The sequence below is a fragment of the Ammospiza caudacuta genome, chromosome 19, assembly GCF_027887145.1.
Source record: "Ammospiza caudacuta isolate bAmmCau1 chromosome 19, bAmmCau1.pri, whole genome shotgun sequence".
NCBI lineage: Eukaryota > Metazoa > Chordata > Aves > Passeriformes > Passerellidae > Ammospiza > Ammospiza caudacuta.
In genome coordinates, this window is record NC_080611.1 from 8,509,342 (window position 1) to 8,523,733 (window position 14,392).

Genomic DNA, 14,392 nt, shown 5'->3' on the forward strand with positions numbered 1-14,392 from the left:
GTTTTTCTGGACTTGGAGAGCTGGGCTGGATGCACATTTTCATATGGGGCAGTTCAGTAGCATGGGTGAAGATGTAATAGATACCTTGCTGCCTCTCCAGGATGATTTTGACTGTCTAGCAGAGTTTGATGTGCTCTTCTATGGAAGAGGGACGCACACATGACCATTTAGAAAGGCCACATCACAGCTGCCATGATTTTACACTCTGAAATTACAAAACTTGCCAATGTATTTCAGCCTATTGCCTGTGTCTGAATTGATCATTTGGAAAACCTGATATTTGCAATTTGATCTTGTAATGGTTTGGGTTGGATGAAGCAGCTTATAATAGTCATGCTCTGTTTCTCATTTAAATCAGTGCAGCTTTTTCAATCAGATTTCTAATGAAATGAAGAAATAGAAATTTGCTTTTAGTTTTTCCCTTTTGGTGAAACGTTCTTGCCAGCAGGTCAGTTGGCAACAGCATTTACGACAAATTTAACTTAAACATGTGCTTAGATTCTGTTCAGCAACTTACTTAAGGCCAAAATTTCACAAATACTTCAGGTATTTCATTTGGCAAGCAGAAATCTGAAGATGCATTTTCAAAGCACACCAGCAGGTCTAAATCATGATAACCAAAAAACCCCAGTTCAAATCAAAATTTTAAAATTAATTCTACAGCAATCTGACAGGTAGGTAAAATCTGTTAAGGGGTGTATGTGTGTGTGTATATTTTAAAAGGACAAAATGCCTTTGTCAGCCATAATTTTGATTAATTTCAGCTATAATAGTGAAGTTAGCCATCTCTCTTTTATTATTATGTAATAGTGAATTTTTGGTTTGTTCAATGGAAGAAACTCATGGGATGTAGTACAAGATTTCCTGAGTTTCTGAAAAAATTTGAATTAAAGCTAAATAATGATATTGAGCACTTAGAGTAGCACTCTACAAATGCTAGGTCATTTAACTTTTGTGCACATATGTAAAGCAAATCAAAAGATAATTATTTATTCTGGTTTTTTAAAAAGGGACTACCATGTGTGTACACAGTGCCACAGAAGGGAGAATGTGAAGAGAAAAATAACCACCTTCCTGTCCTGAGTGAGCACCACATTACAGCCTTTCACTCAGTAATATCATCAGCTTTACCTTTTTGTTCTGCCCCCAAACTGTTTCCAACAATGAACTTAACAGAAAGAAATACAGACCAATGCAGTCCTTCAGTTTCCTTCAACCAATTCCCTGTGTAATATGCTCTTGATTAGTTCACTTCTAAATAAGTAGATTTTCATAGCTGTGATCTATTACAAGAGTAATATGCTTTAAAAGTCTATCTGTTCACAATTCTGCATCATAATAATAAAGTCTCATGGAGTAAAGAGCAAGCTTTCTTTTTCCTCTGCACTTCATACATCAGTGCTCTCTGCATGTTAATTTTGAGTGCACAATACAGCGACATACAGCTGTTAAATCAATATTACTGTTGAGTGGAGCTGAAGACGTACAGAAGTATCAGAATCATACCAATAATTAAAATGTTTTGTAATTATAATTACTTAAAATTCTTTTGATGTCTAGCAAGAGCACTTCATTCTTTCAGCGTACGGGCAAAACACCAGAATAAACATAATGTTTCTGATATCAAGATTATAAAGGTGTTACATAAGCAAGACAGGTGTGTGGAACTACTGGAATGATAAGAAGTATTCCTGCATTGCAGTAAAAATTTCTGACATTTTTAAAGTTTTCCCTTATAATAAGAGAAATATGTGCTGTCTTCTTTTTTAAAATTTTCTGGACATGTGCTCTACCTAATGACAGAGTATATCCTTATAAATTATTTTTATTTTGATCAGAGGGGTTAAAAAATGATAAATAGAGCTGCTTACCATTCCATTGTCCCTTTTTCTGAGATTTTTTTATCTTATATGAACCCTGGAATATGGCCTAAGTATCTAATTATAAAATTAAACCTGAATCTTATCATTTGGAGAAGAGTCTAAACCCAAGAATGTGACAGAACCCCATGAAGAGCACTGATGTTTAAGTCATATCTTTTATTCTGCATGGAGACCAACAGAAAAAATATTTCTTCAGCATGAGCTGTTCAGTACTTCAGTGTCTACAAGGTGATTCCCAACTCAGCACTACTGTCCCAGATTTGCATTATTGCTGCATAGCTCATCTCACCCTTAGATTGTCATCTTAACATAAGTATCTCGTTTCTTTACATTGCCAGTTTGGGGTACAGGGCACCTTCTGCACTCTCATCCTCCTGTTCTGCTGATCCCCAATACTCAGCACTGATGGGGTCCCTACTGAAACTTTTAGCTAACATCACCTTTGCAACTTCTTAGTGTGGTACCAATAATTCACATGCAAAGAGTAGACCAGAAGACCCCTGTCAGGCCTGAACATTTTGGAAGACACTTTTAAGTTCAAGCCTGCTGAAAAAAAGCTCCTGTAGAATGGATGAAATTCCAAGGTGGAGGTTGGGACTGCAGTTTCCAGAACTGTTTGGAAACACTTAATCCATGTGTTTTACAAGGAGACACACAGATGTTCCAGCAGGTCAATGTTGTGTCACTGAGAGCAAACTTGGACACAGATATGTCCAATAAAACTATTGATAAATTGATATTTTAGAAAGAAAATAAAGTTTTAGTGTGGTTAAGTATTAACTTCCAATCACAGTAGAAGATGGTTTCAGTTCAATATGTATTTCATGGAATAAAGAGTGCATTCTGGGATGAGAATTTTCTCAGTGGTTTTGGGGTTTACACTGTGTATCTGAATCTGTGCTCTGAGCCCTTCTTGCCTTGCTGGGCCTCTTGCTCCTGCTAATTCATTCCAAAGAGGGAAAAACTCTATCAGGTAATTATGGCAATGGGACACTGGGAGAGAATTTAAAGAATCTTGGCAAATAACTCCTCATAACTTGCAGGCTCCAGAAGGAGCCTCATAAGAGAAACCTGCAGGCCCTGCTACTCTCCTGCACCTGCTTCTCCCCAGCTCAATTAGGAAACAACAGGGGCTTTTGTATTGTGCCATTCCTTTATCTCCTTGACATTGCTAAGGAAAAGGTTCAGTGGTTCTCCCTGCCTGAGAGTTGGTGCTGTGGAAGTTCTCATGTTTGGCTGCTTGTGCTCTCTGCTGCTCAGACATGCACACTGGACAATCCAGTTTTTCAGTCCCATTTCTACATCTGTTTATAAGGCCTACAAATGTCAAAGTTTCCTCTGGTTACAACTTAAAAGCAATAATACAGGCACCTAGAAATAACTGAGGTGACACACTGGGTCACACTGGAACTGGGAAGGTTTTTCTGCAGAACTGCTTGTTTGATCTGGATTTTCATCATCTGGTTGTAGTTTTCTACTTGAAATTTTGAGTTTGAAAAACTCAGTAGTCCAAGGCTCTGCCAAAATTGTAGTGTGTCATCCAGTTTCACACTGCAAACATAATGTTGCTCATACAGTTTGATTACAGGACAGATGTCTAAATAAAAATGTGTTTGTTTCATATGGGTTTGAATGTCACTTGAATTTTCCCACAGACCTGAAGCAATTTCAAGCACTCCAGGGGTAGACCAAGCTCAGTTCTGCTGCAAACATTTGCCTTGCTTCAAGCTGAGCCTAAGTTGGGGCTGGAGGCATAATATCTTATTTTCAGGAGCAAACTCACAAAACACAAATTTTCTCTATTTTTAAAGCACTACCATATGAAAAATTTTACTGAATTTCTGTCTTTATTGAAACACAGAACTTCCAGTGCAATGAAGCTATGTTTGAGGCCGTAGAGCAGCAGGACCTGGATGCTGTTCAGATTCTTCTTTATCAATACACCCTGGAGGAACTGGACCTGAACACACCGAACAGCGAGGGACTCACTCCTTTGGATATTGCCATCCTGACCAACAACGTGCCCATTGCCAGGACCCTTCTGCACGTTGGGGCAAAGGAAAGCCCACACTGTAAGTAAAGAACACAAACTGACTTAGATAATTTCTTCAATGAGATCAGTTCTGCTGTTAGTGAAAATCAATTACACGACACACAAAAATTGCCTGGTTTTATCATAAAGATGATTATAACAAGAGTGCTGGAGGATATTTGCAGCAATATCTGCTCGTTGAATACGTGCTCAGTAGATTTGTTCTCTCTCTCTCAGATTCACCAACTAACCAATCATGTTGAGCTTCTAATGTGATTAACACCGGGGCAGCTGGGTTAATAGCAACCTTGAGAAAAAAATCTTTAAAAATATGGCAACAGAAACTCAGTGATTCAAAGATCGTGGTCTGAAATGCAGAGTTTGTCATCAAAAGTGAAAGGATGATGGGTAGTCTAGACTTTGCTTTATTTTTATTATCCTTTTGATTCTGGCTATGCTGCCTTCAGGAGGCTGGTTATATTGAAACCTATCACTTCCATTCCCCACAGAACCCTCACTACTGGTCTTCAAATGGCCTCAAATCCCACTTAAATGAGAATTTCAAAGTTCTACAGAACCAGAGAAGACCTATACACAAAACAGACCTTCTCACTTTACTGGAATACCAATATTGCTTATAACTACATATTGTAGTTATAAAACATCTTTGTATTCCTTCATGGGGCTTTTTATGCCCAGTTTGTGGGTTGGAGGGTGACTAACCAACCCAATTAATCAACCATATACCATGACACAAACTCTGACGCCTTATGTGGGTCTAAAAATACCCCGATGTAAGAGAATTTGTTTTAAACTGTCAATGCCTATATTTAGGACATTCCCAGCAAGGCTATAATGAGACTGTGTTTGAGGGGTTCGGCCACTGCAGACTCTGCCATTAATTTGAAGTTAGTTAAATTAACAACATTTAGTGCTGGCATGTCAATCTCAGTGCTCCAGGAAATTGCACCTTGAGGCTACTAACATTGCCAGTTTTTTCACTGGAGAGTGTGTGTGCATGTGCATGTTGAGTTTTTTTGCCAGACCCTCAGTGTTGGTACACCTTTATTGCTTTTCTATATCCACAGCACTTATATTATCATTTATTCTGGCCTCCTTTAACCTTCCCTGGAGGTTTTTGCATAGTGTAGCTGCTCAGTGAAAAGAGTTTTTTAGTTTTATATTTATTTGTTTATTTTTCTGTCATGGTTCATGACTGAGGCTTTAAAAAAAAGTGTGACAGCATTTAGAGTACATGATTGACTGCTGAAGCAACATTCATTAACCATGACAAATCTAGAGGAAAACACAGTCTTGAGTGTTCTAAACAGCAGTAAAAAAGACTAAACTAATTTTTCATTGACCTCATCTGTAAATAAATGCAGTCTGATGGCGAGCAGGGGCAATCATAAATTAGTATTCATTTCCTGTAATTAATGCAAACATGCCTATGAACACAGAGAATATGAATATATAACCACCTCATTTCCATTTCAAAATATACCCACCAAATTTCCACTTCACTTATCTTGATTTTTAGTTTTTCTGATTGAAATAATGGATGAAACATTCCCAGTAAAAAGCAAACGATCATTTTGTTTGGATTTCTTACCTGAAAGGTTTGCAGTGGCTGTTTGAGAGTGAAATGCAAAAACTTATTTTCAGCCCTCAGAACAAAGGTTCAGAGCATCTTTGTGCATGTCTTCACTCTTGTGGAACTGATGGCAGTCACCTTCTTTTTTGTCCAGACTTTCTGCTCTGGTTTTCGTACTCAACAAACCCTGTTCAAATTAAATCCTGTTTGTATCATCTCAGGGCTGCAGGAGCATGATCCAGCACCCAGCAGGAGTATTTTCATTCTGCTGTGGTGGGCAATTGAGCAAGACTTCTGCAGGCTGAATGGGAGGGTAAAACCCTGACTCACCCAGTTTGGGGACTGGACACAGCATCTCTTAATGTGATTAGAAGTGTACAAGACAGATGCACAGAGCTAGGAAAAGGTGAAATGGAAGAATTCCTCATTCCAAGTGCAAACAAAAAGCTTCCTTCACAGAAAACCTCTGCTCTTTCACTGTATATATTAGCTGTAGTGATTCAGCTGAAATTTCATTATAGCCTCTAACCTAACTCTGTAGAAAAGAGAATCTGGAGGACAGATAGTTTCCATCTGTATCACCTGGATTTCTGCCTGGAACAGCAGCAGATAAAGCAATAGAAAGTAAAACTATGATCTTCATCTCCACATGGAACTCAGATTATATAAATCTCAACAGGAACCCAACATCTTTTATAAACAAAGTAACTAAGATCAGAGAGTAGACCATTTAAAATATTAATTTAGTTGGGGAGAAGACAAAGTGATATCTTTTCAGTTACTATCGTTTATCATATACTCATGGTTTGGCTTGTTCATGTGAACCCAAATAAAAATAAGATTAAAATTCCCACTGGCTGATTGGACATCAGAGACTCAGCAAATGTGGATCTGAGCCTTGATTAAACAGATAGAGCCAGATCCTTAGTGAGAACTTGAACCAATGCCAATGCTCAACCACCTGAAGTTCTGGCACATAAAATCTCCTTCCTCAGTCCTGTTGTGCTATCAGATGTGTTGCATGTTTATTGTAGGCATGGATCCAGGAAACCCTATCACCTCTGGCCTCCCAGTAAACAACAGTTCTGAGGATACCAGCAGGTTCCAGGGAGCCTGGCCATATGTCCCTGATGTCCATATGAAGAATGATCAAACTTAAGAAGGCTGGCTTCAAGCCAGCTTCTGAAACCAAAGTCTTAGAGACAAACATTCTTCAAAAACAACTCTTTGGATGTCAGAGGTGTTGAGTAATTCTTTGCTCTCCCGTGGCTGTAAAGATCCCAGGCCACTTTTCACATCAGTAGGGTTATTCTTGGACTCTGCTAAACTCTGGCTGTCATCCTGTTATGAGAGACAAAGACAAAAGTTAAAATGAGAGGTTCAGGCTGGATAAAACAAACATCTTTTTCAGTATAAGGACAACGAAGCAGTGGAACAATCTCCATCCATCCTGGAAAGTTTTCAAGACCAGACTGGATAATACCTGCAGTAACTCAGTTTGACCTCTTGGCTGAGCCTGTTTTGAAGAGTATTGGTCTAGAAAAGTTCCTTTCCGATCTAATTTGTCCCATATAATCCCAGTTTAGAAAGAATGCTTTCATATCCACATACATATATACTCCTGTCATGTATATATGTATATCCACATACATATATACTCCTGACATGAGAGTCTTGGTGCTTTATATGGTACAGTTTGATGTTTTCAGAAATGTCTGCTGCTCCTGACTTGTGCAAGTGAATGATGGGTTCAGTCTGTGTGAGACTCCTGCTGTTCCTGTGAAAGACTTGGGGCAACCAAGAGCCTGCCTGTCTCTACTTAGCAATTCCTCACTATTGCTAAGAGAAGCCACAGTGCCAGAGCACTGATTATGGAAAAAAGAGGCCCTTTAAATTAACGCTATCTCAGAGCTCTTCTGCAAAAACACCGAACACCAAAGTGATTTTCTGTGATTTCAGAATTCCTTCTCTAGTGCACTCTTTCCTACATATTAAAAACTAAATCAATACCTGCATTTATTTTCAAATTAAACATCTTTACAAGTCCTACTTTCTAAACTGCAGATTGAACAATTTTAGGCTAAGAGCAACTCTGAAAATAGGACTTGATTCACCACATTTCACTGTACAATCAAGGGGCTTGTTTGGGAACTTGGGCTAAAATCAAACCTATTCTAGTTTGTAACCTATGTGATCTTAATTTTCACCTTGATGTAGCCCACAATACTTCACACAGAAAATCTGAACATCTAAACATCAAATTAATATTATTCTGAACAGTTAAACATCAAATTAATATTATTCTAGGCATGGGAGGAAAAAATCTCCATGTGGCAAGCTGCTCACTGCCTGTCAAAGGACTAATTAAATTCTCTGGACAAAACTGTGAAAAGAAATCAATTCTCTACCAGCCGTGGACCTTAGGCACAAAAAATTCTTAATTTTGCCTATCAGATCTCTTCTTGTTTGGTGAAGTTTATATATTGTGTTTGTAATCAGTACAATATCCTTTTTTTAAATGTAAGTTTACAATATTATACTGAAGCAGAGGTTAGAGAGCAAGGTTATTATTTTAGCTTGGTTTTCATATTTGATTTACAACAGATATGCAATTTCAGTCTAATTAAGACAATTCTAAGCATAGGAGAAATACCTGAGGAAAAAATTTGGCAAATTAATTCATGTGTTAATGACATTTAAGTGTCCTAACCTTTAAGGAAAATCAAAATAAATGCAATAATACAGAAACACTGTCAGAATACAACCTGACACCCCGTTGTTCAGGGTGCAGGTAGCACTCGGATTAAATGGTGGCTGCAATTCTCCTGGAGCGACAAATGTGGTTCTGTTGAAGTGGTGATCCTGTAGAAGGGCTTGATTTTCCTCTGAAGGTCCAGAGGTGGTTATGGAGACTTTGTCCTCTGAGAATCCAGTAGAGAAAAGGCAGCAGTGGTGTTCCAAACCTCAGATCATATCCGGGTAAGAATGCTTGGTATCTCCCCCTGGGCGGAGCATCTCCCAAGGGGATGATGTAATTTTATCAGCCATGCAGTGACACTCAATGGCCCATGAACAGAAGAGACACTCAATGGCCCATGAACAGAAGAGATCCCTCAGAGTTATCAGGGATGAGTCATGAAGGAAATAAGGAACTCTGCCCTGTCTGGTTCTAACAGCTTATGAAGATGGTGATGGAATACACACTTTTGAGTACATTTTACATTGTAACCTAAGATGTGTTCTGAGCACGGCCAACAATTTGCCAAGCACTTCCTATTTCCCTCTTTTCCTGGCAGTTGTGACCGTGGAGAGCAGGTCTGTGCACCTGAGCACGCTGGTGCAGGAGGCCCAGCAGAGAGTGATGGAGTTATCGGTGCAGGCAGCGAGCGAAGGGCTGGGCACGGACAGCGCCGAGCGGGAGAAGCAGCTCAAGGGCTGGGAGTGGAGGGCCAGGCTCTACCAGCGCATGAAGGCCGGCTACGAGCATGCCCGTGAGTATGTTGCCTTTTTCTCAACTTGGAAATGAAACTTGAGGTAATTTTAGTAAGGAGGTAATAGAAAAAGGGACCTTTATTTGAAGGCCTTCAGGGGCAGTTATAGAAAGATGTCCACAAAAGCCCACCCCCACAGGGATGATGTCCACAAAAGCCCACCCCTACATTTTTATTGGTTTTAGGAAATTAGCACAATGGATAAAAGGGAGGATGAGTGGTGATGCAATTCCCCCCACCCAGGTCAAGCCCCTTCTCTGGAGTTCCCCCCTTGGCACTGGCTGTGCTCTGAACATGAAATGGATCTCAAGGAGTTGCTCTCAGCCTTGGTTCCCAGGAAGAACCAAGAACCCTGCACCTCCTGGAGCTTGGAGCTCTGGAATGTTTTGTCTTTGTTTTTTCTTGCTGCTTAAGGAAAGGCTATGGAAAAGCACTGGGTAAACTAGCTACTAATACAACAGGCTACAGAGCTCCAAATATAGGTGTGGAGAATACAGGGAACATATAAAACAAAAAAAGGCAAAAATGACATCAAGTACAAGGAAACAGCAAAATTCCAGGCAGGAATCAGCAGCTGAGAACCCTCTCCAAAGATGATGATCCGCACAGCACTGCTGTGAGTGGGAGCTGGAGGAGGTTGGGATGGGGAAACTGAGGCACAGAGGTGAAATGGCCTTTCCAAGAGGGAGAAGGAAATCACTGTTAGAACAACAAAAGTACCAAATATCTGAGAGAAACAAGCACATGGCTCCTTAAGTTGTCTAAAATTAATACGACATCCAACATACCAACTCTTCATTCAGGATGCAATGATTCTGCCCTGCTTATCTCTTTTCACATTTACTCCTGGATCTCATTTAACATGTTCAGAATTTAAAACAGGATGCTATAAAACAACATATGAATAGGCGGGAAAAGGGATGGAGATGTTGGCCTTTTCTCTGTTGTAATTTGATTATTTTTCAAAAGAACTTATTATTTTGGAATGGGATTGTTCTAAATATTTGATCAAGCAGTGAAATTTCATTTGGCACATAAATATTGTGAAAATTTAACCTTAATTTTGATAAGCACTAATCTTAATTTTGGTATCCATTTCATCACCACAGCCACAAATTGAGTCACTTTAAACAGTTGTACAAGTGAGTCTGTATCCAAATTAAATGGAATTTGGGCCCAAATGAAGGAGTAAACAGGCCTGAATTGTTTCTAGACACATGGATCTTTTAGCTGTATCCTATGTGATGGAATACAATCATTGCCATTAACATTTTAAAAATCATCTTTATATAAATGTACTCACAAATAATTTTTGCAAATTTATTGTAAGTTAAGGTTATTTCTTCAAGACAGATGTAATACTCCTTCTCTTAGATACAAAATACAGGAAATACAGAAATAGTGAAAGTTAATATACTGACTTTTAAAATCAATCCCAGCAGTAAGTCATGACATTTTTGTGCTTTCTGAATTGAGTCTATTGATATTCTGCAAATTAAGCTTTTTTTCCCCTTTTTTTTTTAAACAAAAATGTTAGATCCCAATTGACAACTGCATTTTGGGGCTATTGCACCAAAACAGTTGTGAAATTTGCAATTTTTGAATCCCAATAACATAAAAATGTTTTCTGGTTTTTGATGAATTTGAGTTTGTTAGTGAAACCATCAAGGTTTCATTAGCTCTTTGTGGTTTTGTCCTTTCCCTCTCCTCTTATCCACCCCAAGAGATTTATAGGGGCTTTTCATTGACATAATTAGCATGGATCTGTTTTATTGGGTTACATATATGCAGGAAGATATTTTTAACCAAAAAGGAGCCAAAAACCATGATAGAAACAAATGGTGTCTGCAGGATATTGTTAGTAGGGTCACTAATTAAAATGCTCAAAAGGCAGAAAACACAAACACCTACAACCCAAAGCTCACAATTGCAGGGTGATTTTCAGTGGGTTCTTTGAAGACTCAGGAACATTGTTTGAATAGGATTTGTTGTGCTGAAGAGCTGATGTTTTCTCTTCTCTCCCAGGAGCCCCCGAGGCGCCAAGCAATGTCTGTCTCATGGTAACGAGCAGCACATCACTCACTGTCACCTTCCAAGAACCCCTCAGTGTCAACTCAGCTGTGGTGACCAAGTATAAAGGTACTGGATTTTGACATCTCTTGTTCCCCTTAACAATGTAAAAAAATTTGAGGGCTAAGTGGCAAAGGTATTTATATGCAAGAGGTTATATTATGATGCAAGTAGTGTTTAAATGTAATTATTTTCCCAGTAAACAGACATAGAAGTGGAATTTTCTTGAAAGATTACCCAAGGACAAAATTTTTATTAAAAAAAAAAGAAAAATAAATTAACCAAAAGCTTTCTCCATGAGTGCTTTGAAGAAGTTTGCTTGACTCACTGTGGTTAAGACATCAGCTCAATGACTGGGTTGAGATGAGCAGTTACAAAACACAAACTAACTTTTGGTGCCTGTGGGCTCCTGAAACCATGTGTATCCTTGTAAAAGCCAAACCCACACCACCATTCCTTAAAGGAATGCCTCTGGAAGCTGAAACTTCTGGCACAGGCATCATACAGCCCAATTAATTAGCTATTCCAGGGCTGCCACATCATTCTTGGAAGAGTGATACATTTGGGGTGGCACCAGTTAGTTGCAAAGTGGAATGAATAAGAAAATGCTTCCATCTGAATAGCCCTGTTGAATAGAGATGGTTTTAAAACAGAATTTCTGTTCCACAGGAAATTCCAACATTAAGCAAAGAAGCAAGTTTTATTGAAGATTAGAACAAAAATTAGAATTTTTTAAATTTCCTGTTTAAAGGAACTTTCAGGTTTTCTACAATCCTTGGAACAGTAAGTTCTTCAGTGTTCAGCACCGCAATCCACAGCCTCCAGCCTGCAGTGGGAGCAGGAATCCTCCCACAGGTCCAGGGACTGGGGATCTGCAGCCTCCTTGGCCCTGCCCAGGGGAGTCAAGGAGTGGGAGCCTCAAAGTCCCCTTAGTTATTTCCCCCAGTTTCTCCCTTCATGCTTCCTGCTGTGTTTGTTTCTTTGTGTTAATCATTGAAAACTCCTTTCAGAGGTGCCTAAACCCAAAGTTCCTATTCTCACAGGCAGCACTGTCCTGGCTGTGTGGTGGGGAATGTTTCATGTTTCCATGGGGGTGTCCCAGGGATGGTTTCAAGAGGAGAAATTCAGAAAGATCCCATCCCTCAAGGGTCCAGCAGCTCAGGGAGTGTTTCCAAAGGTGGGACAGGCAGTGCACAGGCTCCACTGGCACCAGCACAAGCTCCCAAAGCACTACAGGAGTTTATTTTGGAAAGGGTACGTTGTCTCTTTCCTTCCTCCTCCTGCTTCCAGTCAGATTCCACTCATCACTGGCTAGGCCCAGCAAAATAATTTTTTGCATTCTACGAAAAAAAAACCCAAAACCCAACCTCCCAGACACTACTGAGGCCATCACAGTGATAATGCCCTGACAGCCTCAGTAGAAGGCAAATTAATGTATTACACCTAGTCAGCTGTGCAGTGTGCAGGAAGTGTGATTTTCAAAAACATCAAAGCCCTTTAGAAGCCTAAATCTAATTTTCAGCAATGGGTTGTGTTGCCAGGAAACTAAATTTCATTTAAGAGCTTCCCACTGCCTGCTTTACTCATGAAAACAATACTTGGGCTCCTAAAACAACAAAGTTCTCTAGAAAATATCAGACTGTTCTTCGTAATAGTTGTATTTTAAATAATCCTGAAACATTGTCCACCCTCTAATTATAATGATTCTTGGTATTTTCACAGAAAATCACATTCCCAAACAGAGCTAATTTTTAAAAATAATTCTGTGAAGGCTGCAGTACTTTTCTCTTGGGTATTCATTTGGGTTGAGTCTGGTTTGTACCATGTCAGTGGTGTCCTGTTTTTGATAAACACATCATTCAGAGAAATTTAATCCAACCTGACCTAACTTTCAGACCAGGTAGCACTGCCCTGTATTTTGAATTACCCTCACTCATGATCATTTTATGCTTTATCAAGTTGACAGTTAGTCTTGACAGAATATTCTTTTTAAATCCTTTGTCCCAGGAGACTTGTATATTTATGGTTAGATAAAAAGAAAGATCATTAATAGCTCCTTTTGGTGACTTTCAGGAATTAATTAAGCACTGGTTGTAGAATTGTTTATTACATTATGGAGTGAGATTCTTTGTGCTACTTTGAGGGGTCATAAAATGAACCTTTCAAATGATCACTTGCAAGAATTATTAGAACCAGCTAACAATTACTAGCCCTGAAAGGAGAGCTTGATAACAAAGTGTATCTTTTTAGTCAGATATATAAACCTCCCGTCCAGAAAACCACTGAAGCATTTTGCTAATTCAGGAACAAAAAAAAACCAACCAAACAAAAAAACCAAAACAAACAAACAAAAAAGAAGATATTAATGTGGGGGTTTTTTCCCCCTCAATACTTTACCATTTCTTTTTCTAAGCAAATTAAAATTCAGGAGCATTTGCACCAGTGTTTAGGGAATACTTGCTCATTAACAGAAACTAATAATGTTCTTTTCTCTGGACCTGAACCGTAGGGAATAAAAACTGACATCAATTCTGTTTGGCTTAGTTTAGTTCCCTAAAAACAGTGAAAAACTGCCAATTCAATTTATCCTGTGTCATCTTTCTTTTTCCTTTTCTTCTTTCTTTTTTTTTTCCCCAAAGCTTTATTTGCCCAAATGTTTTTTAGAAACTGGGCTTGGAACATTATCTAACTGTCTGCTGTTTTCCTGTGTGTGATCTTTTCCCTTGTTAGCAGTATAACTTACAAATAATCATAGAGGAGAATAATACTTTGCACTCACTCTCTAACCACTAAAACCATCTCACTTCATTAGGAGATTTAATTTTAACCACACACGGTGAATGGGTATTGACTTTGGTGTCCCAGCTGGATGGCAGCTCAGTGACTGCATTCTGTTCAGCCATTGCTTTAAGGAGCCAGAGTATTCTTTACTTCCTCTCCTGGATTGTTGTTTAATGTTGCAGGCACCATCCTAATGGCTCCCTTCAGCTTCCCTCTGGAGAAGGCTGCAGCGTGGTGGTGGCTGACGTGAAATGATTCCTAAGTATATTGTAACTTAGTAAAGTGTTTTGAGGCTGGAAGCAGACAGCCATGGCATAAATCAATAATAAAAGTAATAATCTGCTCCATGCTAAGAAAGACTCCAAGCCAGAGACACCTCACCCCAGCCAGTTTTAGGAAGGATGTGAAGCATCACTGTAATATTGAGGGGGAAAAAACCCTGCCCTTGGCTAATTGTGCCCTAGAGCCAAACTTCACATCCCACCATGGAAGTACTTAGGACCTGCTTTAGTTTTACATCTTTGAAAACACAATCAAAACC

General features: G+C 39.1%; 1 protein-coding gene across 1 annotated transcript in view; it reads left to right on the forward strand.

The window, feature by feature from the left end:
* The window catches only part of ANKFN1 (ankyrin repeat and fibronectin type III domain containing 1), a 59,604-nt gene that overhangs the window by 3,230 nt on the left and 41,982 nt on the right, over window positions 1–14,392 (forward strand). The window contains exons 2-4 of the mRNA XM_058817435.1: window positions 3,745–3,955; window positions 8,806–9,000; window positions 11,026–11,139. Coding sequence (XP_058673418.1) covers window positions 3,745–3,955; window positions 8,806–9,000; window positions 11,026–11,139 — 520 coding nt within the window. The remainder of the gene's footprint in view (window positions 1–3,744; window positions 3,956–8,805; window positions 9,001–11,025; window positions 11,140–14,392) is intronic.